Source organism: Ictalurus punctatus, chromosome 6 (genome assembly GCF_001660625.3).
Source record: "Ictalurus punctatus breed USDA103 chromosome 6, Coco_2.0, whole genome shotgun sequence".
NCBI lineage: Eukaryota > Metazoa > Chordata > Actinopteri > Siluriformes > Ictaluridae > Ictalurus > Ictalurus punctatus.
In genome coordinates, this window is record NC_030421.2 from 14226189 (window position 1) to 14250687 (window position 24499).

Below are 24499 nucleotides of genomic sequence, written 5' to 3' on the forward strand. Positions count from 1 at the left end.
TTATAGGTTTTTGTTGTTGTTGTTGAAGTCGTTCTACTTGCATTCTCTTTATTAAAAGCTTGAAGGGTTTCCTAAGAACACAACTGGAGGATGCTATAGGCTGTTTTATTTCATTCTGACGCTGTAGGTTAAAAAGTTATTATAATGTGATGTTCCCTGTAGCTACATGCACAGCGAGTCATGATTTATCATCATATATTGATTACGATAAGTCCACATTTATTTCAGTTCATCTCCATGGTGCAGTACAAAAAATACAATTAAATCTGGCACCAAGTGCCATCACCCACATGTTAGGACTAGATTAACATTTCTAAGCATTTGGAGTTAAAGTACATTTGACCACCAAATATCCAAATATATGAAAATATAGGCGTTGAAACAGTGAGCTTTTAGTCGACTGTTAGATGTAAGCAAACCGTGACTTTGAGCTCATCAGCAATTTGAGATCATCTCTAAGTCCACTGGTGAATTCACTGTCTATTATTATCAGTAAATATCAGCTTCATTTAGGCCTACATATGAGCTTTAGTTGACTTTAGTCCAGATGACTTTAGTTACTGTAATACTGTAACAGAACACACTGTAGTTAACATTACACAAATTACTGCAGTAACTGTGATTAAAAAAAAAAAAAAATACTATTTACTGTACTAAATGAACAGGAATAAAATTACTAGCTGTAATAAATGTTACAGTAATAGGCTATAAGTACTCGACTGTTGTTTATATCAGTGTATTAAACTAACATGTCTTTGCACTGGCTCACGATTTTAAAATTGTGATGCTGACATACAGAGCATTACATGGCTCGACTCCTCATTATTTATCTGCTTTGTTAATCCCTTACACCCCCAAATCGCAGACTGCGCTCCTCACAGTCTAAATTTGTTAACTGTTCCACAAACCCACTTAAGATCTACGGGTGACAGGGAGTTTGTCTGTCTAGGCTCCTACTCTTTGGAACTCTCTTCCTCTTGAACTTAGGGAAGCTCAAACCTTTGACATATTTAAAGCTCAACTCAAGGCATACTTTTTTAAAAAACTAGCATTTGCCTGCTGATATCTTTTTATTATATATATATATATATATATATATATATATATATATATATATATATATATATATATATATATATATATATATATATATATATGCATATTTTTTTCTGTGTACAGCGCTTTGAGAAGCTGCTTTTAAAGGCACTCTATAAAATAAAGATTATTATTGACTTATTATTATTATTATTATTATTATTATTATTATTATTGTTAGCCTTAACAGCCATATCATTTACTCATTTACTTACATTCTTGTTTCCCTTCTGAGTGTGATATTGTGCTCGAGTTAAATTCAGTTGAAAGACCGATGCTGGTTAGAAATCCTAATATTTGGTGGTGGTGGTGGTGTGTGTGTGTGTGTGTGTGTGTGTGTGGGTGTGTGTGTGTGTGTGCGTGTGTGTGTGTGTGTGGGGGGGGGGGGGGGGGGGGGGGTTGATCTGTAATCTTCGGGAAGAAAACACTATATTTTTTCTCCTATTGGAAGAGCAGACTGTCGGGTGGTTTACGAGTTTCTGTCCATGTAAGAAACCTTTCTAATTCCTCATCGGTGATCATCACTGGAAAACAGATCTCTCAGTCAGGCCTACACACGAAAATCGATCTCGCTTTTACAAAGTACATCTGTACAGGAACTGTGGAAGGCACGTGTCTGGTATTGCAGGGACTTCTGCTACATTTCAATGTGTCTATAGGCATTGCATGTATTCCCCCAGGTTTACAGTCAAGCAAAAGTCAACAAAATATCCTAACTACTTCGATTGTTTCATCCCGGGTTTGAGTAACTCTAATGGGCATTTTTTTATTCATTGTGACGGGTTGAGAATAAAATAAATATGTTTTAATGTATCTATAGGCCTATATATAAATATATAAATATATAAAAGGCATGTCTGAATGTTAATGTTAGTCACATTACTAGGTTTGTTGAAGTTGTACAACTGTGTGTGTGTGTGTGTGTGTGTGTGTGTGTGTGTGTTTGTGTGTGTGTGTGAATTATACTGTAAAAGTGAGTTGTCTTGTTGAGTTGAATTATCTCATGAACTCATCGTTTCCGTTTGTTTTTTGTTTTTGTTTAGTTTTCCCTGTGGCTCATCGTCCGCTCAGCCCGTCGTTATTCACCCCTGTCTTCTAAACGAGTGAGGGCTTTAATCTCTGCTTTACAGACATGAGGCTAGCCGCCGTATTACATCGGCGAGGATTTCAGTGAAGACATTTCACCCGAACACCTCGACGAATTTGTCTGTGATATTAAATTAACCTCTGTCCGCTAAACACGCGTCATCTATTACCGCCGGCTTTCACACCACTATTTAAATACACGACCGTCTACCTGAATGAAGCTAATACACTTCCACGAGCGCGCGCGCGCGCGCGTGTGTGTGTGTTCACCCCTTAAACTGCGGAATCTGCGGCAGTTTGCTGCTGATGAGGCCTTTTGATGATACACACCTATTAAAGCAAATACACACACTGAAGTAAGGGCACCAATGTGGACATTTCCATTTCAATTACACTCAAGTTATTACTTTAAAAAGACAACAACAACAACAATAATAATAATAATAATAATAATAATAATAATAATAATAATAATAGCAATAATACTAGCATATTATTATTATTATTATTATTATTATTATTATTATTATTATTATTGTTGTTGTTGTTGTTGTTGTTGTTGTTCTCTTTGAAATGTTTGTGACTTTTCCTCATTTAGGGTCCTGAACTTATGCAAATATTTCTTCTTATGGCTCGGACAAGCCATAATAAAGGTTTACTGGTTTAAGTTGTTCTTTGCTATTTGTGTGTGTGTTTAAAATGTTGAAGTCATTCTGACCCATAACCTAATGGATGTGACTTTTTTTCAACTCCTAACATAATAGGACGGTTAAATTGTTGAAACGCTAGTTGAAGTCTATAGACTCCTCTGGTACAGTGGCTGTGAGACTTGCCGCTAGTCGGCGCTGTTGTCCATCTGATGATTAACCCTCGAACCCAAACCTGTACATTTCTGTTCTGCTGATCAGCATCGATGGGGAGAGACACACACACACACAAACAGAGAGAGAGAGAGAGAGAGAGAGAGAGAGAGAGAGAGAGAGAGAGAGAGAGAGAGTGAGTTCACACAGATTAACTAACATCCAGCACACTCATAATGCACTAATACACTTTAGATTGAAGCTCTGTAGGAGAGATCAGAGCTCTGCCACTGCAGTCTATGATGTCATCAAATGTCGCAGTTACAAAAATATCAGATATTAAAATGTGTTTCCATTAATTTCATTAAGCTCTGTCCTGTTTTTTAGAGCAGCGAGGCGCGCGCGCGTGCACACACACACACACACACACACACACACACACACACACACACACACGATTTGCTTTCCAGCCCCTGGTTTTCGCCGCTCGAGCCGTTGCTGAGCGACCGCTTGATCGACAGTCTCGTTTCTGTTCTTTTTCGTTGGCCTGGCCAATGAGCTTCCTCGTGGGCGGAGTCGGCTCAGCGCGAGCTCCGCCAAATATTGGGAGTCTCAGAAGCATCGCAGATTTGAACAGAGTAAAGCAGTGCAGCGGCGCGCGCTCTCCGTGTCCTCCTGCACTTTCTCTCCGGACCCGCGAGGCTTGAGCGACCCATGACAACTTTCATCTGACTCTCTCATCGTGCATTTTTTTTTTTAATTTTTCATTTTTTTTGTTAACTTTCACCACCATTTGCCATTATTAGTATTGTTGTTGTTTTCATTTCATCATTTACTCCATTGCCATCGTTTTTTGAACTGGAGCTCGCGCACTCCTCGCCTGAACGGAATACCTCGAGCTGCTTTTGCGCGAGCGCGCGCCTCTCTCTCTCTCTCTCTCTCTCTCGCTCTCCCTGAGTGTGTGTGAGTGTGTGTGTGCGGTGCTCTGGTCTCGCCCTCGCTCCGGTTTGGAATTGGTACCCCCTCCTGGCCGTCTTCTTTGCCCCCAGCGCTGAAGTGAACGGAGGAGCGGATTAACTTGGTGATGTGTGTACGGAGCTCCGGCGCGAGCGCGCGGCTCGCCTCATTTTAAGGGATCATGTACCTGTCCTCTTCCTCCCTGCTCACCAGAGGCCCGACGGAGAGAGTTGCCCACTCAGCTTCACTCTGACCTTTTTTTTTGTTTTTTTGTTTTTGAATATAATTATTTTCTTTATAGTAATAGTAATAATAATAATAATAATAATAATAATAATAATAATAATAATAATTCCCCCCGTTACTGAATGAGAAACTGTCGCGCCGGTGCTCTTGTCGCCTCTCGGAGCTTTGGATCAGTGCACGAGGCGCAGCCGCCGTTCTTACCGGACTAACACTGACACCGGGATGCTTTACCCGTAGCAGGCTCTCCGGGCTTTGCTTTGTGTTTTACTCTCGCACCTGGAGTCAGGATATCAGGAGTTGGGATTGTCTTCGACACTCCTCAGGGGCGTTTCTTTTATTGTTGTTGTTTTTTTTTGTATTGTACATTTCCCCACATTTCTGTCGTGTGAAACGGATTTAGAGGTCATGGGGGAGTCTCTGTGGACGTACTACTTTGGGGTGTTGGTGCTCGCGTGCAAGGTGAACGCCACCGTACTCGAATCTATCTACTGGAATACGACCAACACCAAGTAAGTCTCTCTCTCTCTCTCTCTCTCTCTCTCTCTCTCTCTCTCTCTCACAGATAAATATACTTCCAGCACCGCGCATTGCTGCATTAAACACTACACCAGATTAAAGCCTGCGTCCCAGATGTTATGTTTAGTAATATTTTTTTTTCTTAATTGACCTACAGTTATTTTAGAAGTAGGTTACACGCCTTAATGTGCATTAATGCTTAATTCAATGTACGTGTGTGTGTGTGTGTGTGTGTGTGTGTGTGTGTTTAGGCCAGAGCAGCCCAGTGACTCTTTTACTCTTATAGCGCGCGCACACAAAGTATTATCAGCCTATAATATTCTTACTTCCCCACTTTCTTTTGCTATTTTTCCCCTCCCATAATTCATAAATATGCAGATGTTCTTTAAAAAGAATGTGGAAGTAGTTCCAGGCCTCATGATTGCCGCGTAAAAATTAATCTAGATTAAACTGCAGGCTCGTAAATCATCCTAAATGTCGCGTCTGGCCTGGACTAGCCTACACTAACTCACTAACTCAATACCAACTTGAGCAAACTTTATATATATATATATATATATATATATATATATATATATATATATATATATATATATATATATATATATATAGCTGTTATTATTATAATTTTTATTTATTTATTTATTTATTTATTTATTTTTGCTGCCCATGTAAGGCTGGGTGAGAAATATGTTACAATGATTATTTTTTTTTTTTCCTAAAGAAGAAGAAGAAGAAGAAGAAGAAGGAGTTGTTTATATTTATACCCAGGCTTGCATGTGGAAATGTGGGGGAAATCCGACGTAAAAAAAATAATAAATCAATCTAGTTACGGGGTGTGATCCACATTTTTAGTGTCATTATTTACATTTTAATAGGAGCCGCACGTCGGCGTGAAATCGGTTAAACGGTGCGCGTGCATGCATGGATTAATAAAAAAAAAAAACGTGAGGGAATAAAGACACACACACACACACACACACACACACACAGAGTCGGGCCTGCTCTGCTCTCCTGTCTCCTCTTTCGGGTGTCACAGGTGTCCCGTGTTGTGTTTATACTGGTTTCACGCGCGCGCTCCGGCGTGTGTGTGTGTGTGTGTGTGTGTGTGTGTATGTGTGTGTGTGCGTGCGCGCGTGTGTGTGTTTTGATCAATAAGGACGGTGTAATTGTTTGTGTGTGTGCGCGCGCGCGCGCGCCCTCGCCTCTCTCTCTCTCTCTCTCTCTCTCTCTCTCTGTATTTGAGTAAGCGCGAGGACTGCAGATTCCCGTCCTCTGTCTGTCTGTCTGTCTGTCTGTCTGTCAGTCTGTGTGTGATTGAGAGCAGTGAAGGCGACGCTGCGTCCAGCTCACTACATCAGCATCAATACGCTGCATCATCAAACGCACGCCGTCGCCATGGTTACGTCCATACTGTTTAATATCTCATCTGCTAATATAAACGGATCATTCCGGTCGAATCCAGCTGACTCCAAGGCTCCGTCCCAAACTGTACATGACAAAACTGACTAAAGGGTTACTTTATAGGCTATAGGGTGAGCTCAGGTATTATGGGACATTCTTGTTTATTTATTGACTTGCTTTTTCCTGTTCAGTAACATTTCTGCAATCCTGTCTCATAGGATTTCTACCAATTAGGTGTATAGAAATTCTGGAAATACTGTTTTGTTGTGTTTTTTTTTCCCCCAAGAAAAGGACTTAAAAAAGCTATCCCAAGCTATTCCAATATCCACAGTTTTCCCCCGCACTCACCTAGTAGGCCTGTAGCGACCCAGTCTGTGCTCCTGTACTGCTCTGTTATTGAGTACAGTAGTGTGCGATTTGGGACGTGACCCGTAGATTGTTCGAGCAGAAATGCTTGAATGTGTTGCTCTAATGCATATCAGCCTGTAGCGCTACAGTCTACCAGACTTTTTAGCACACACACACACACACACACACACACACACACACATACATACATATATATATATATATATATATATATATATATATATGAATAACTTAACCATATCTCAACACTGTAAGCAGCATTACAGTGAGCTGAAGTACAGCTAGAGAGAGTGGATTAGTGAAGGCTCCATTTAGGCCCGTGTGTGTGTGTGTGTGTGTGTGTGTGTGTATGGACGACACGAAAAATTCTGTACAATACAAATCCATATTGAGAGCATGCTTCGTAGTGGTAGTATATATCGATTTGAATATTACGCATAACATAAATGAATGATGTAGTTGATACCGTGTATATAATTATGCCGACTAAAAGATCTTTATTGATTGCAGTATTCTTACTTAAGATGTTGTCTGTATAAGGCTGCTATTTTCTTTTCTTTTTTTTAATCACTTCAATCAAACGAGCTCAAAACCGAAGTAATTAAAAAAACGAAAATGCTAAGCAATCAGTAATCATGTTAATTAAATAGAAATAAAAGGAGACGACCCAGTGGGGCGCGAGTGACCTTGTGTACGCCCGGAACCCAAGGGAAAGGAAGTGTAAACGTGTGTGTCATGTCTCCAGCGACTCAAAGCCCAAGGCTTCATGCGCCGAACACACGTCAGCTTTAAAAGCCTTTTTTTTTTCTTTTTCCCCTAGCGTTTTTTTTTGTATGCCTTTTATCGTGGTGTGAAGTGTAGAGATAGTTATGGTTAGTGTAATGAGGGAGACATGGTGGACTCATTATCACATAAAAACACAACATCATTAACTCACATTTTTCACTTCCCCCCCCCTCCTGAACCGCGTCTAATCAGTCGTTACAGAATACATATCGTCAGCTACTGTATTTATCATCGTCTTATTAGCGTATCATATTTGCAGCAGTAATAACGACACTTTAATTCATGTTAAACTGAATAATATCGAAATAGTCATAAGGTTTTTAGATTATTTGGTTTTACACTTCTATCACCGTTTGTTCTGAATCATAAAGTCCCTGTCGAAATGAATGACTAGGTAGATAGACGTAGAGCTGAACTTGAGTAAACAGTGGTTTTAAGAGAGAGTGTGGATGTGTGTGTGTGTGCGGGGCGCTCGAAATCTTTCCATCTCTGGAGCCTTCAGTCTCATGACCCTGTGCAGATTTAAAGCACATTGTTGTTTCCTCCTTAACTGCTTTACAGCTGGTGCATGAGACCCGTAAAGGATCCTGTGCTTCTTCCCCTCCCTCGCCGAATCGTGCCGCTAATCCATTTTGTCGTCGAGGCGGAGAAACAAAAGCGAGGTCTGCTCTACACGTTTTCAGTCAAAGGATGCCCGTGTCCCCCCCACACACCCCCTTCTCTCACCCGTTCCCCCTCTCTCTCTTTCTCTGTCTCTTCATTATGAGATTACATCTCCTTGCGAGGCATGGTGGGGCTACTGAGTGGGCCGTGTGTGCATGTGTGTGTGTGTGTGTGTGTGTGTGTGTGTTTGGAGGCATACACATGCAGATAGTCCATCAAGAGGCTGATGAATCAGCCATGAATAATAACTATCCCCTAAACCCCCCTCTGTTCTCAACGTTAGAATCACAAGGGAACTCTATTAGTGTGTGTGTGTGTGTGTGTGTGTGTGTGTGTGTGTGTGTGTGTGTGTGTGTGTGTGTGTGTGTGTGTGCTGGAGAAGAACATAGCACTATTAGACAGCCATCATTTTTTAGTGTTTTAGTCATGTGATGCCAGCGGATGAGTGGGATTCCTGCAGGGGAGAGATAAAGACAATGAAAGAGAAAGCTGAGGGATGAGGAGAGAAAAGTATATCATTCATGATATGAGCGATGGAGGACACGAGAAAGGGGATTTTTTTTATTTTGTGGACGGTTCGAGGGAAAGTTAGGGGGTAAAATGGTGGAGGCGAGCGCATGTCCGTCGTGTTCTGGGGGTTAGAGAGTGAATAAAGGAGGGAGGAAGAAAAGAATGAGAATGCATATACTGTAGAGTGGCAGCCACCTGTGCAGACGGATAAACCCAATCCACCCCCCCGCCAGCCGCCCCTCCAATTCCAGCCCCACACAGCGTCTAAACCCCAGTATCATTTGTCCCTTGGCTTTTGTCCGGAACTTTCTATGAGCGTCCATCCATCTGACGGACCTCCATGTTCGCACAGATAATTCAAAGTCATTGCTTTTTCTTTTTTTTTTTTCTCGTTGGTTCTAAGTTTTACCCATCGATCCTCTGTGTTTTCATAGAATTTGGGATTAAAAGCTGCGTTCAGCCCAGATTTAGAAAGCACAAAGCAAAAGCAGGAGGGAAAAAAAGGGTAGGGGATAGTGAAAGATTTAGGGAGTTAAGGATGGGTTGTTTTCGCTGAGACAGAGTGAGATATATGGAGACAAGGAAGAATGTCATCGAGCGAGAAAGATCTAACAGGTTTTACTGTGAGCAGGTGCGTGTGACTCAGACGCCGCTCAAGGAAGTTGCGGGACGCCGGCGACTGTGACGCACATGTGAAAGAAGAGATCGAGGAAGGGAGGTGGGGTGTGTGTGTGTGTGTGTGTCAAAAGATATATATATATATATATACACACACACACACACGTATATACACGTGAAAACCAGATGTGAGCAGGATTCGTTCTCCATTGCAGCGTCCATTTATCACACCCGGGTTTCATTCTCTGCCGTCGCTCATTTGTGTACGTGAGAGAGTATGAATTCTGGGTTATATTTACCGCACGCGCGAAGATGCCGCTTTGTTCTGTGTCTAAAAATGTTTTTTTTTTTTTCCCCGTGAGTTGGCAACACTTTCACCGCCATGAGCTACGCTGCCAGAAAAAACATATTTGAACGTCTTGGAAAGGAGCGCGCGAGAGCGCGAGTGAGCCCACGTGTCAGCGCGAAGAAAAGAAGACAGAGACGAGCCACTCGGAGCGCGTGTGTCCCTTCACAAGGCCCGCGGATGTCCGTGAGCGGCACAGCGGCCTCTTTAGACATCCTGCTCACATGCACAGCCCGCACACACACACAGGGCTGCTCTGTGACGTTTGTCCGCAGCTGCGTCCTCGTTTAACCGACGTGCGTCTGGCTTTGTCCAGGCGATTCTCTCTTTCACGTTCACGCTCCCCGAACAACACATTTACAACACGAGTCGTAAATCCGAGGCAAAGTGAAGGAGCGAGAAAAGAAGGAAAAACAAAAGAGGGTACAAGGGGTTAAGTGTGTCTTATAAAGGGAGTTAAAGCCATTTAAAAACATGAGGTTGTTATTTGCTCTTGGCCCTCCCCCGTTTTTTTTTTTTTTGGGGGGGGGGTGGTATTCTTATTCTACAGACTCTGCTAGAGGTCAGGAGGGTAAATAACTACTGCCCGGGCGACTCCCACGAGCCTGAAACACACTTTAGGGGAAACTTTGTTTAATCGGTGGTTGTAGTGGAACGTGTAAATGGCTGTAGAAGGGGTTTGTGATGGCGTGTTGGATAAAGTAGTGCGTTTCAGAGTAGGAGCGGGTGATATGACGAGTCTGTTTGTGTCGTCATGACAACATCGAAACGTTCTGATCGGGTGTTAAACTCTGCTTTTATTTTACAGATTGTTGACACATTTTACCATCGTTTGGTTTCTTCTCGTAGCCTAGTCTTTCTTGAGTAAAGTAGGAGTGAAATATCAATATGACGATCAGTATTTTGATATTTAAATATCGTGTGAAACACAGTAGTTGCGTCTTGAAAATATTAAGTGCGAGGATGTGATGTGATGTTTTTTTCTTGCCACATCACTGAACCATGTTTTAGATCAACTCATTGCACTGCTTTGACTGATATATATATATATATATATATATATATATATATATATATATATATATATATATGTGTGTGTGTGTGTGTGTGTGTGTGTGTGTGTATATATATATATATATATATATATATATATATATATATATATATATATATATATAAAATGTATATATGTATATATATATATATATGCTTGGGCTTAAATGCAGGGTGAGAGAACAAATCAGCTGCCACGTTTGCAGAACTCGGTGTGCATGTATGGCTGTACGATATATTTTTCTCTGCGTGTGTGTGTTAGGGATAGGCGATATGGACTTAAAACTATATCGCGATATTTTCTGGTATTTATTACGATAGCGATATCAGTGACGATATAAATATAGTAGCATGCACCACTGTTTTTGGCTACAAGTGATAGCTGGATGCAGTCTTGAGAGCCTCAGAAACACAAACATCGCTCTAAAAGTAAAACTTTATTTTTCTGTAACCAAACCAGTTCCAGATTGTAGAGGTAGCTCCTCCTTTAGCGCTGAACTCCTCCTCAGCTTCACATCCTCTTTCCACCATACTCGTTTTCGCTCTGCACGTGAGCTGCGAATGGGTCGCACACCGACATACATCATCAACTAGGCTTTATCGTTATTATTGCAGGAAGACTAATTCTTATTGTGGGGAGAATTTCTACCGGTATATCGCAAACCATAAGATATCGCCCATCCCTAGTGTGTATGTGTGTGTCAGTGTGTGTTCACCCGCACCCATACAGCTAGCATTCACAGTAAGTTGTTGACCGAAACTTGATTTAGCATTACGATTGAAAATGCCGACTTGATAACCCAGACAATATAGTTGATTAGGTATTGCATCAAAGCTAGGGAGTATATGTGGCTCCACACATACACACACACACACACACACACACACACACACGCGCGCGCACGCTTGTTCATGCCTATCCAAACAGAGCATTGGTAAGATAAGGCAGGACAGATAGCGATCTGGTGTTAGGAGCTTTATTTTGCGTGGCTGATTTTACAAGACGCTTTGTATGACCGGATCTATCAGAGTGATAGCAGTGTCAGGCAGCCATCTGCACATGTAACACCTCACAAAAACACACACACACTCATGCACGAGCACAGCAAGATCTGCCGAGACATCCATTTGTAGTGGGAATGTGCTCTGACACAATCTCCAGACGCATTATGTGTGTGTTTATTATGTGGGTGTGTGCGTCTTTACATATCTCTTCACATTTTCTCATGATGTCACTCCCTGAGTTTAGCAGATCCTGCGTGTAGGAGCCTGGCATCTGACCAGCCTCGAGTTAAACACTCGAGTTGTGTGTACAGGGACAACACTACGAGCATTTGCCAAAAAATGACTAGCAAAATGATTTTTCCACATCAAGGTCATCAGAGTCCCTCCTGCATTCCAGACGTGTCCTTGTTATTCATAATAGCGCATGAATAATTGATCAACCTTGCTGAATTATTAAGCGTTCAGATGGTTTATTTTGGATCGTGAACAACGTTAAACTAAGACTAACAGATCTTTGTTTTTTCTGTCTGCTGTTTTGTTCCCCCCTCCTCCATGCACAGGTTCGTTCACGGTCAGGGTTTAGTCCTGTACCCTCAGATCGGCGACAAAATGGACATCGTGTGTCCACGAGTGGAGGGCGGATCCATGGACGGAGTCGAGTACTACAAGCTCTACATGGTTCCCCGCGAGCAGCTGGACTCGTGCACGGTGACGAAGGCCGATACGCCGCTGCTGAACTGTGTCAAACCCGACCAGGACGTCAAATTCACTCTCAAGTTCCAGGAGTTCAGTCCTAACCTCTGGGGCCTGGAGTTCTTCAGAGGAAAAGACTACTACATCATCTGTGAGTACCACAGCCAATCATGACCCGTACAACCAGTTATGTCCAATAGCGTCGAGTGTTTAGCTTCCATTGCAATGTTTATACTGAACGCAGATTCTTGTTATGGCTGGTTGTTGTTTGTGTTGTGTGTTGTGTGTGTGTGTTTTTTTTTTTTTTCAACTATGGTGCAGCCATGGGAATTCATATTAGGATATTTACTGTCCTGCTAGAGATGCAGAATTTTAAGCACAATTAAGATAAAAAAAAAAAAGAAGAAAAAGTATATACATACACACACACACAGCTCTCGAATTATTATATTATCTGCTTGCTTACCCTCTGTAGAGGAATTTTATTTATTTATTTAAGACTGGGATTATATGTTATGTGTAAAAAAAATTAAATAAATAATATACAGGTTAGTACCTGACTAAGAGGCATTATTAATAGAAATTGCATATTTGAAGGAATATGGAGGTTTATATTGGATAAATAATTGTAGTAAGTAATTACAGTTTTAGTACTGGGTAACATGTCGGCATTATTGTGTAGCCGCGCGTGCAGCCTAATGTTTCAGCGTTTTTCCCCCGGATCTGCTTCCACGTAACCTTGTTATTGAACTTAGACGCATTAATAAATTAATAAAAGTTAGATGTATTGATTGATTAAAAAAAAAACAAACAAAAAAAAACTTAAAACTTGCGTGGGACATTCTGGGATATTTCTTTTGTCTATCAGTACAAAGTAAAAATCGATACCAAAAAAAAATTCTTTGTGATGATCATGTACGAAAATCTTCTCCCATGATCCCAAATAATTTGTGACGTTGTTGGATATTACTGATATTTCCGACCTGTATTTTTCCGTCTCGGTGTGTACTGGCGTAGCAACGCGACTGTTTAAGCTTTTCCTCATCACACCGATATACCCCCACACACATGTCGACTTCCAACTGTGATGGCTCAGCGGTAGGAGAGGTGAAAATGTACGAACTGTACAAACTAAATTTAACCCGAAGGGCCTCGAATTACCATTTCTACAGACCTGCTTCAACTCATGTTCGCACATTCTGCCAGAAAATAACCGAGCGCTGAGCCTCGGGCCCTTTACTGAACACACACACACACACACACTCGCACCAACATGCATATGCGTCGGGTACAAGCGAGCTTTGTCACCCACACTTAGTTACATGGGAAAATACAGGAGACGTTCAATAAACGTAAACCAACAACAACAACAACAACAACAAAAAACAACAGAGATGATTCCCAGAGTTCACGTGACACTCTTCCTGACATCGCTGTGTATACGTGGGGGGAAAAAAAGATTAAAAAGTTCACTTCTAACTCGCTGAGGAGGAAATTCAATTTTGCTGCTCGTGCAAATTCAGCCCTTTTCTTCTCCCTCGCTTGTTCATTCCTGGCGTCTCCTCATGAACAAACACTAATGCAGGAGCAGAGAATTACAGGAACGGGGGAAGACCACTAGAGAAGAGCACTAGCTGAAGAAATGGGCCATTTTTCTCCATTGGAGATGTTAATTGCTCCTTTTTCTCTCGCACAATGATGGCCTGCAGCTGGAGAGTTGTATGTGTGTGTGCGTGTGTGTTTGTGTGAGTGTCTAGAGGAGTGTGAGTGCTGTGATCTGTGAACTTGTTAAAGAAGGAATTGAGTTTTTGGGCTCAGCGTTCAATATGTAATTAATTAAATAGTTTAATCCTAATTGTTTAGTTCACAAGACAGACAGATAAACAGACAGACAGATAAAGAGACAGACAGACATATAAAGAGACAGACAGATATTTCGCTCATACAGACTATGCAAATGAAAGACACTGTACTGTTACGAGTCTGTCTGTTGTCATTAAGACATGCGCAGTAGGAACCTGGATTACTTGTGCAACTGTATGCAAACTGTGTGTGTGTGTGTGTGTGTTTCGTGTTCGGGTGTGTGTCTGTCAAGCCTTGAAAAGGCTCGCCTATTGTTCGTCAGCAAATGAGCCTGCGGTTGTGTGTGTGTGTGTGTGTGTGTGTGTGTGTGTGTGTGTGTGTGAACGCAGATTAACTTGAGCTAATGTTGTCTGACAGACAGAGAGAGCTGGGAAGTAAGTGAGAGATTGAGCAACATGATCTAAATATGGAGAGAGAGAGAGAGAGAGAGAGAGAGAGAGAGAGAGAGAATGATGGTGAGTGATTGAACAGAGAGAGAAAATGAGAAAGAGAGGACAGAGGCGGCATTTCTAGCACCGAATAAGAGAGCGAGAGGAATTCCATCAGCAGTGTAATTACTTTTTGTCTGTTTAAATTATGACAGGCCTCATCACACAGCGTGTGTGTGTGTGTGTGTGTGTGTGTGTGTGTGTGTGTGTGTGTGTGTGTGTGTGTGTGTCTTTGCAAAGGGAAGTTTGAAAACCCCAAGACTGTTTTGTTTTGAGTTGCATGTGATGTCTGGAAGCGGGAGGATATTTTTCACGCTGCGTGATTTATGTCGTGTTGTTTTTTTACTTTTTATTTTGTTGAAGTTTATTTACTTCTTTTTTTTTTTTTTTAAATAAAAATAAATTTCAATGTATTGGCACCCTATCCAGGGTGTACCCCGCCTTGTGCCCGATCTCCCTGGGATAGGCTCCAGGTTTCCCTGTGACCCTGAAGGAAGGATAAGCGGTATAGAAGATGGATGGATGGATGGAAATTTCAATGTCCGCTTCTTTTGTTCTCCTGGTGTAGCTGATTTCACAGTGAAATGTGAAATAGTCTTGGAGCACATAAGGCATGATGAGAAACAGCATACAGAAAGTGTGAGCAGTAATAAAACTGGAAAGAGAAAAACGGGTGATAGAGTAGTAAAGGAAGAAACGAAAAAGTGTAACAAAAAAGTACACACCATTTCCATAATACTTACAGAAGTTTATATTATTGAATAAAGCGTGTGTGTGTGTGTGTGTGTGTGTGTGAGTGGACAGGTGGAGAGGAGCACTGGCATAGACAGCAGGCAGGTGTGAGGGTCAGAGCTACACTCAGTTACTGTATGTGTGTGTGTGTGTGTGTGTGTGTGTGTGTGAGAGAGAGAGAGAGAGAGAGAGAGAGAGAGAGAGAGAGAGAAAGTCAATGCCGTCCCTTATTAGTGTCAGTGCTCATTAGAAGCACATGGGCTAAGGGCTTGGTGACCCCGGTGCCATGGCAATTGGGTCACTCGGTAACCAGATCAGTGAATAACTCTGTCATTAATATCATAGCTCACTCTTACTGCATGACTGTGTGTGTGTGTGTGTGTGTGTGTGTGTATGTATGTGTGTGTGTGTGTGGGTTTTAATGGTCTTGTTGTTTTTGAGTTGCACTGTTCAATTTTAAGATTACTGGACTGTTACAGTTTGTATCGCTAGTTCATCGTGTGTGTGTGTGTGTGTGTGTGTGTGTGTGTGTGTGTATGTGTGTGTGGAATTAGTTTTTTTAAGGATGACAGGGATTTTTAAAATATATATATAAACCGTTGATGTTTGTGTGTGCGTGCGTGTATGTGTGTGTGTGTGTGTGTGTTCTCCCTTAGTCCTTGTCACTTCTAGAATCGTGAGTGCTTTATCATTATCATGCTTGTGTGATTTTTCATGACCAAAGTCCTCCTCTGTGGACGTGTGTGTGTGTGTGTGTGTGAGTGAGTGAGTGTGTTACGAGGCTAATTTGCACTCCGTAGGGGCCAGATGGCTGAGCAGTGAGAGCTAGTCTAAGAAAATGGAGCTGAAAATGTGCATGGACATTTGACTGATTGCAGACACATAGCTTTAGACATTGTGTGTCTCTCTCAGTCTGTCGTTTTTCTCTCTATCTTTTTTCTTTTTTTCCATTTTGACTTAGCATTAATGCCAACTCGTGATGCCTTCTCTCTCTCTCGTCTCCCTGTCCCATGATCCAGCTGCCTCACGTTCTGTCTCATGGATGTAGTATAAGAAATCTCGCTCAGCTGGACACACACACATACACACACGTGTACGTTTCCCTTTCAAGCGTACACTCTAGCTCGTATAATAAACGATGAATCCTGCCATCCACCCTGTACACATTCTCTGTGTGTTCCTCAGTGTCACGACTGGATTTATGAAATGAAATCAACTAACTCAAAGCAAAACAAGCTAAAAAGCTTTACGTGGAAGAGACTCGTCTCCTCTGAAGCACTAAAGCGCCGATGGTTAGAGAGAGAGAAAGCTAGAGAGAGAAAGCCAGAGAAGGGGGGGGGGTTGGGTGAGATGAAGCACAGTCATTCATTTCTGCAGGAGAGAAAAAAAGGAAAGGATGTCGAGAACGAAGATGAAGTCGATAACACAGAGAAAGAGAGAAAGAAAAACCATGATGGAGAGCTTGAAGTGTTTCTCTCTCTCTCTCTCTCTCTCTCTCTCTCTCTCTCTCAAACTTCCCCTTATTTCTATGAATACAGGCCACAGTGATCTGGACTGAGGCCAAACATTAAAGCCCCTGGCAGCTAGTTACCTCTGCGTTACTGACCTGATAGACTGCAAGCCGCTAGACACACACACACACACACACACACACACACACACACACACACATACATCTGCACACTCACACTCCTGTCTAGAAAACCTATACAGATTTACCGAGTCATAACGTGAGGCTGAATGCATTCGCAGCTCAATACCGAGTTCCACGCTTTACCACCTCACATTTGTTATACATTTGTCATCTGTTTAATCAAACGCATGGATATTTTGCTGAAAATCATGATTTTAGGAGCGAAATCGTTTGAATTCAAATTAAAAGGAAACATCGCAGAAAAACAGACGACAGGAATTGATCATGGCTTTTAAATGTGAAAAGAATGAAAGTTAAGACGGGGATGGAGAGCTCATGATTTATTACAAAATGAACAAAAATCTTTAAGAAGAAACGAAACAAAACAAACCCTTTTATATAGCTATATTATGATTGGTTGTTTGTACGTTGGTCATAATTTATTCATGTAGTGATTATATTTTCAAAAAGGACAACCCTGTAATATTCAGAGGAGGTTGCAGTTTTTCAAAATTGCTAGCAGATTTTCCGCAGATTTGGGCCGAGCCGCATCACGTGACGTCATCACAACGCGCGTGCAGCCAAAACCCTCTTTGATTCACGTGCGTCGAACACGAGTACAGCTAAAGGCTCTCATTTACCAACAAATATCAAATAACCAGCAGCCAGTAACCAATAGCCAATAACCAACAGCCAATAACCAGCAGCCAGTAACCAATAGCCATTAACCAACAGCCAATAACCAGCAACCAATAACCAACAGCCAGTAACCAGCAACCATTAACCAACAGCCAGTAATCAGCAGCCAGTAATCAGCAGCCAGTAACCAGCAACCATTAACCAACAGCCAGTAATCAGCAGCCAATAACCAACAGCCAGTAACCAGTAACCATTAACCAACAGCCAGTAATCAGCAACCAATAACCAACAGCCAGTAACCAACAGCTAATAACCAGCAACCAGTAACCAGCAGCCAGTAACCAGCAGCCAGTAACCAACAGCCAGTAACCAGCAGCCAGTAACCAGCAGCCAGTAACCAACAGCCAGTAACCAGCAGCCAGTAACCAACAGCCAGTAACCAACAGCCAATAACCAGCAGCCAATAACCAGCAGCCAATAACCAACAGCCAATAACCAACAGCCAGTAACCAACCGCCAATAACCGACAGTCAATAACCGACAACCAGTAACCGACAGCCAGTAACCAACAGCCAGTAACCAACAGCCAGTAACCAACCGCCAGTAACCAACCGCCAGTAACCAACAGCCAGTAACCAACCGCCAGTAACCAACCGCCAGTAACCAACCGCCAATAACCAACAGCCAGTAACCAACAGTCAGTAACCAACAGCCAGTAACCAACAGCAAATAACCAGCAGCCAGTAACCAACAGCCAGTAACCCAGCAGCCAGTAACCCAACAGCCAGTAACCCAACCGCCAGTAACCCAACCGCCAGTAACCCAACAGCCAGTAACCAACAACCAGTAACCAGCAGCCAATTACCAGCAGCCAATTACCAGCCGCCAATAAGATAACTATCGTAATAAGCATACCATCATCTGTCATACAAAGGAAACTCAAGAGAATTGTGTAAAGGTGTCTCTCATTGCATCTGCACACGCAGTTAATCATACAGCTCTGTTTTGGCCAAGGTCGCAGCTAGGGAGCGGCAGGAATTCTGGGTACTCAAAGGAAACGGTGCTGCAGCCAGTGAAAGTTTTATGCCGTGTAGCTCTAGCACGTGTTCGAACGAGCCATTTGGGAAACATTCCTTTTATTTTTTAATGTGGGCCTAAGCTGCGGCGCAGGATGTGCTGTAGTTTAGCTACGCTTGGGCGCTCAGCAGGAGCTTGACCTTGTCGTCTCTCTCTCTCTCTCTCTCTCTCTCTCTCTCTCTCTCCCCATTTCAGCAACATCGAACGGCACGATGGAGGGCCTGGAGAACCAGGAAGGAGGAGTATGTAAAACGAAGTCCATGAAAATCGTCATGAAGGTCGGACAGAGTGAGTAGAGTCGCCACGTCGCTCCGTATTTTGTGCATGTGGGCGGGTTCCTGTGACAGCAGTGTGACTGAGAGGGAGTCTTTGTGTTCTGAAGACCCCGCCCTGTAATTACTGATTAATCAGTGACGGGCACAATGATTTCCACAGGTCACACCTACCCCTTTCCCCTGTCTCTCCATCACTCAGCACGCTATCACACTCTCTCGCACAGACAATGCCGAAGGTCACTGAATTATCCTCGAGTGTCTGCCATGTTAATTAACACGCACACTTGTACTACACACCCCTTTTCATTTAGAATAGCAGGGATAGTTTGCTATCTCTCACAAACACACCCTCATTCATCATGGACCTGTTTCTGATTGTGATCTTTGTGTGTTTTACACAGACCCATCAGACCCTCTTCCTCCTAAAGAGTATCCCACCAAACATCCGCCCAAAATCTCAGACTCGGGCAAGGATAAATCCAACGAAGTGCTCGACAAGCTAGGTATGTTACAGACTGGAGTGTGTGCGCACTCTTTTTCTTGTGTACTTGTGTTTGGGAGGTGTAATTAAACGTCACCCATATAAAAGTATATAAACCGGAGACTCTGTAATCATGTCTTCTCCCTCTTCTGCTCTCCGAGAGCTTAGCTGCTCAACCATCTATCCGAGTGTTCTCACATTCGCAAATCCTCCTGACATAAAACAGCATGCCAGTGTGACACACACACACACTGCATACCTCAGCATCTCTGTCTCTCTCTCTACCCCCCCCCCCCCCCCCCCCCCCCCCCCCCCCTTCCTCTTCCATCCCTTCCAAAAAGCAACATATGGGTGTCAAAGTCATTTGAGTGGAGTGTCTTAGGCAGCATAATCTGCTTGTAAAGCAGCCCGAAGCACGAGCAATCAGTCCGGTGAGCCTCGCTGAGTCCCACAAGACCTAGAAAACGTAACGCCTGTAAATGTAGCACATCTGAATTAAAACCTTAAACAGCATTTCAGAATTGAATTTAAAAACAAAACCAACACTATAGCCATTCAGCTACAATACCTCTGGCTGGTAAGCTTGCCTCACACCTCCAGGGTTTGGGGTTCGATTCCCACCTCCGGCTTGTGTGCGTGGTGTTTGCATGTTCTCCCTGTGCTTCGGGGGTTTCCTCTGGGTACTCCGGTTTCCTCCCCGAGTTCAAGGGCATGCGCTGTAGGCTGATTGGCGTTTGTAAATTGTCCGTAGTGTATGAATGTGTGTGAGATTGTGCCTCGCGATGGGTTGGGATAGGGTCCAGGCTCCCCACAGCCTTGCGTAGGATAAACGGTATGGAAAATGGATGGATGGAGATTGTGTTTGATGGACCTTTTATGTTGCGCCCAGAATCTTAGCCTTGAAGGTGCATTAAAGGAGAACGTGTGTATCTGTTGTGACCCACTGTCGTCTTTCTGCACAGGAGGTTCTCAAAACGAGGGTGAGACAGGTGACGGAGGCAGTGGAGGTAAATCATCATCGGTGATCGGCTCCGAGGTGGCTCTGTTCGCCGGCGTCGCCTCAGCCTGCGTCATCGCCGTGGCCGTCGTGGCCATGCTGGTAGTGCTGCTGCTCAAACACCGGCGGCGTCATGGCAAGCACTCGCCCCCTCACACCACCACGCTGTCACTCGGCTCGCTGGCCACGCCCAAAAGAGGCGGCGGCAACAACAATGGCTCCGAGCCCAGCGACATCATCATCCCGCTGAGGACAGCCGACAGCGTCTTCTGCCCACACTACGAGAAAGTGAGCGGCGATTACGGCCACCCCGTCTACATCGTGCAGGAGATGCCTCCTCAGAGCCCTGCTAACATCTACTACAAGGTGTGAGAGACTGAGGACTTAACTTTGAACTATGACCCTGTTGCCCCCCCTCAATGAATCAGCCCCTCCCCGTAGAGGGGGCGGGTGACGAAGCTCACTCTGCGCCTCTTCTCGTGGCTGTCGTAAAAAAAAAAATTCTTTTTTTTTTTTTTATTTTCCGAATATTCCTTATTATTCTTCAATGTAGAGATTTTAAGCGGTGGAGTGAGGCTGCTGCTTTCAACCCCCTCACGATTAGTAACAAAAAAGAAACACGTGCACTAAACGATGTGTGTTTGTGAGGTGGGGGGGTGGGGGTGTGTTTGGGGCACGGTGAGGGGACAAACAAGGATGACTCTCCTTATGAGGAGAAGGACAAAAGATGAGTGACAGAATGAAGTGACTCAAGTTAAAAAAAAACCCTAAAAATCAAGGAACCCTGACTGCGAACTGGTGCCTGTCACAGTGGGGGGAAACTCCTCGGTTCATTGGTCACAGATACAGGAAGTGGACTTTGAGGAAACGGGACGCACTGTCGGACCTTAACGCGGACATCGCCTGTTTCGCTCGCCTTCTTGGTCACCGTATCTTTTTTTTTGTTGTTCGTTTCTCCTGCAAAGTGACTCTCACAATCGTTACTTGAAGGCTTTGCGTATGGTCACGTGTCTTACTCGCATTTCTCGTCGTCATTCCCAGTATGGCTCACGTGCAGATTCGTTTGATAGATCTAGGTATTGTCATAGAGATCCTGTTGTGCTGGTTAATTCGTGCTGTTTGTACGTTGTGTGGGACACACACACACACACACACACATACATACAGACATATACACACATATTCACTGACATCACACACATTTCACTCCTGTAATTTCGAAGCCAAGGGCTAGGGAGAGCAGATGGGGTAAGAAAAAAACAAGAGGTTATTGGAAGGTAGGGCGAAGATGTGAACACTTTAGCAGCACTTTTTAAAAAAAAAAACTACACCCTGGCCCATATAACACACACACACACACACACACACACACACACACACACACACACACACACACACACACACACACACACACACACACACACACACACACACACACACACACACACACACAAGAAAGTGAGTTACAGTTAGTGAAATGGTGGCATCGGCAATAATTGTCCAACTGCCATAATTATCACGCTCACAAAACATGTTCACGAAACCCTTTCTGATGAACTGGTGCTGTCATACTCATGCAAAAGCACAGGGTCATCTAGGCGCATTGCTATTAGCGTAATAATTATGATTATTATTATTATTGTTTACTTTTTTAATGAAACAGAAGACTTTAACATTTTGTTATGTTGATGATTTTGTTTAGTTGTACATTAAAACGGAGGAGCTGAGATTTAAACGTGGAATCAAACAGAAAGAAGTAGAAAGAACTTATTTATGATACACAGAGCACACAAATCTCCAGGCAGATATTAATAACTTAGCAAGCAGGCACATTATGCAAACGTAGATCTTTCCCATTTACAAAAAATAAAAACAACACACACACACAAAAACAAAACATTTATCACCCCCATTCACACCAATTGCGATCGATCCTTACACAAATAGTTGCCTTTTTGAACCACATATACTACACATACTGACGCATATGGCCGGGAAAGGGGCAGCTTGGGAATGAAAACTCGAGAGAAAACAGCATGTTGGGTTTAAAATAGCTGAAAGGAATGAGAAAGAAGGGCCAAAAAGAGTCTGGTGGAAAGGCGAGTCTGGCAGGATCTTGCTTAGCGAGGACAAACTAAACTGGCTCCTCTAGCCTGGCTGTCTTGTTTGATGAAGCTCAGAGAGCATTGGGTTGAAATTAGGCCTCTTAAGTGGGAAGGAGGGCAGTGGACAAGAGTTACGAAGCCAGCCAGAAGGGAATTAGCTCAGGCTAAAATTGTAAATCATAAAAAAAAAGGGCAACTTTCGTGCTACTCCCTAGGCATGTTGACATTGAACACAAAAAGAGCTGCTGGCAGACGAGGAAGTAGCCAATTGGAGTCTGTCGCTGCACTCATGGGACCGACTTGGTTGAATTCCAACAATCCTCTACGTACTCGACCCTCAGCTCTCACGAGAAACCCCTCTGGTCAGTGTAATGGTGTGTGTGGTTGTACATGTGAACCTTTCTATTGAACTATTCGTGTATTTCTCTCATTCACACATTGATGAGGTTCACCTGCGGTGGACTTTTTGCGATTTCGGTAACTCGACGTAAGCGGAGATTAGGCCGTGGGTCTCCACGGTCATGTATTAATTGTTCATATTTTTCATTTCCATCTGTTTCATGGAGATTGTCGAATCTCGCCAAGAAGCCAAGCCTTGTGGGATCTGAGGTTTGTGCCTCTGTAAGAGGCCGCAAAAATAAGCAAATATGCAATTTTTATTTATTTTTGTAACAATTGAAAGACAAAATGAAATGCTTACACCTATGGAAAAGTGTTCTTATCCACTGAAATGAGTGAAATTAAACAAAAACAATACAACATAAACAAAACAACACAATCCTGTTGTGTTTCCTTTTTTTTCCCCCTGAAATAGTCTTCTTTTTATAAAGCAGTTTAGTGAGGCTTTTTTTATTTTTAGTTTTTGTTTACTTTGTGCAGTAGATATGAGGTATCTGTGAAAACACATTCACAAAGTTGAGCAGATGCTTTGAAACTCGTATTACAGAACACATGCCCATGTGTTTCGTTGCTGTCTGATATGGAACTTTAAAAAAAAAAAAAAAAAAAAAAAAAAAAAAAGAATGACAATCTTCTTAGTTTCTTTGAATCCGAAGGCCGCTCTTTACTAAGCAACTCACAAACATTCTTCTGAAACTGTAACGAGAGGAACGAGATTCGCCCGGCTTTGGTGCGTTTGGAAGCTCGGATGTCTGTGAAATGTGGAGTGAAGCGTCTTCAGGCTACTGTAAAATGCCTTGTGCGTTTTGTCATCCCGAGTTCAGATGACTCAGTAATTTTTTTGCACCGTACACCTGTAGGTAAGAAAGCTGTAAATACATTCATGTTTGTATTGTATATGGATCCCTGGTTCGAACAATAGCCTTATTCACATGTTTTTTTTTTTTTTTTTTTTTTTTTTTTTTAGAAAATAAAAGGACAGGGGTTAAAAACGACACAGTAAAAACACTACTTTTTTTGGTAAATAGATTGTGTAAATATCAACAACAGACCCAACGTAACATTTTTTAAATAAAGGCATAGTAAGATGTTTTGTATAAAATTGGAATTTTTTGCTATGTATTTTAGCTAGCGCTCGTCTCAAGTCCTTATCCGTTCCCTAATGCCCCGCCCCTTTTGCACTGTTTCCATGGTAATTTGGTTTTATTAAAAAAAAAAAAATTTAAAAGAAAAAAGAACAAAATGAAAGGAGAGTTGCCAAACCGACTGCTGCATATTTGTGCCATACATGTGTACCATAGATATTTATTTAATTAGTTCTTTGTTTTTGTTTGTATTTGACTTCATTTCTGTCCAGTTTGTACGCAAATTCAGTATTACAATTGGGTATGTTTTTCCTCGCACTTCCCATTTGTCCGTCTGTCGCTGTGGTTTTCCCAGTGGCTGTAGCTCCGCCTCCTTCCCTCCCCTTCCTTTCCTTCCCCATCCCTTCCAGTGAGTTCTGGTCAGGCCGTGAAACAGTTCAAAATGACACACACATTCCACCAGTCTGTTACAAACTGAAAATGCTTTTCAATAAAATGTTTTTCCTATGGAACTTCCTAGTTGATCTCGCTTTCTTTTTCCGACAATGTCCACTATAAGTAAAATCACTTCTTTATGAGATACATAATATTTTCTACACCAGGGGTTCTGTAACATTTTTGCAGCTAGGGACTGTAAA

General features: G+C 42.6%; 1 protein-coding gene across 2 annotated transcripts; it reads left to right on the forward strand.

Annotated features, from left to right (window-relative positions):
• The first annotated feature begins 3589 nt into the window (after positions 1-3589).
• Positions 3590-24373, forward strand: efnb2a (ephrin-B2a). 2 transcript variants are annotated; one of them, XM_017469779.3, is made up of 5 exons: positions 3592-4693; positions 12015-12298; positions 18715-18807; positions 19196-19297; positions 20238-24373. In XM_017469779.3, the coding sequence occupies exons 1-5, from the start codon at positions 4590-4592 to the stop codon at positions 20642-20644; spliced, it is 990 nt and encodes a 329-aa protein (XP_017325268.1). In that variant the 5' UTR covers positions 3592-4589; the 3' UTR covers positions 20645-24373. The 2 variants fall into 2 exon arrangements, with proteins under 2 accessions (XP_017325269.1, XP_017325268.1); XM_017469780.3 differs by lacking the exon at positions 19196-19297 and having other exon boundaries at positions 3590-4693.
• Positions 24374-24499: the final 126 nt, after the last annotated feature.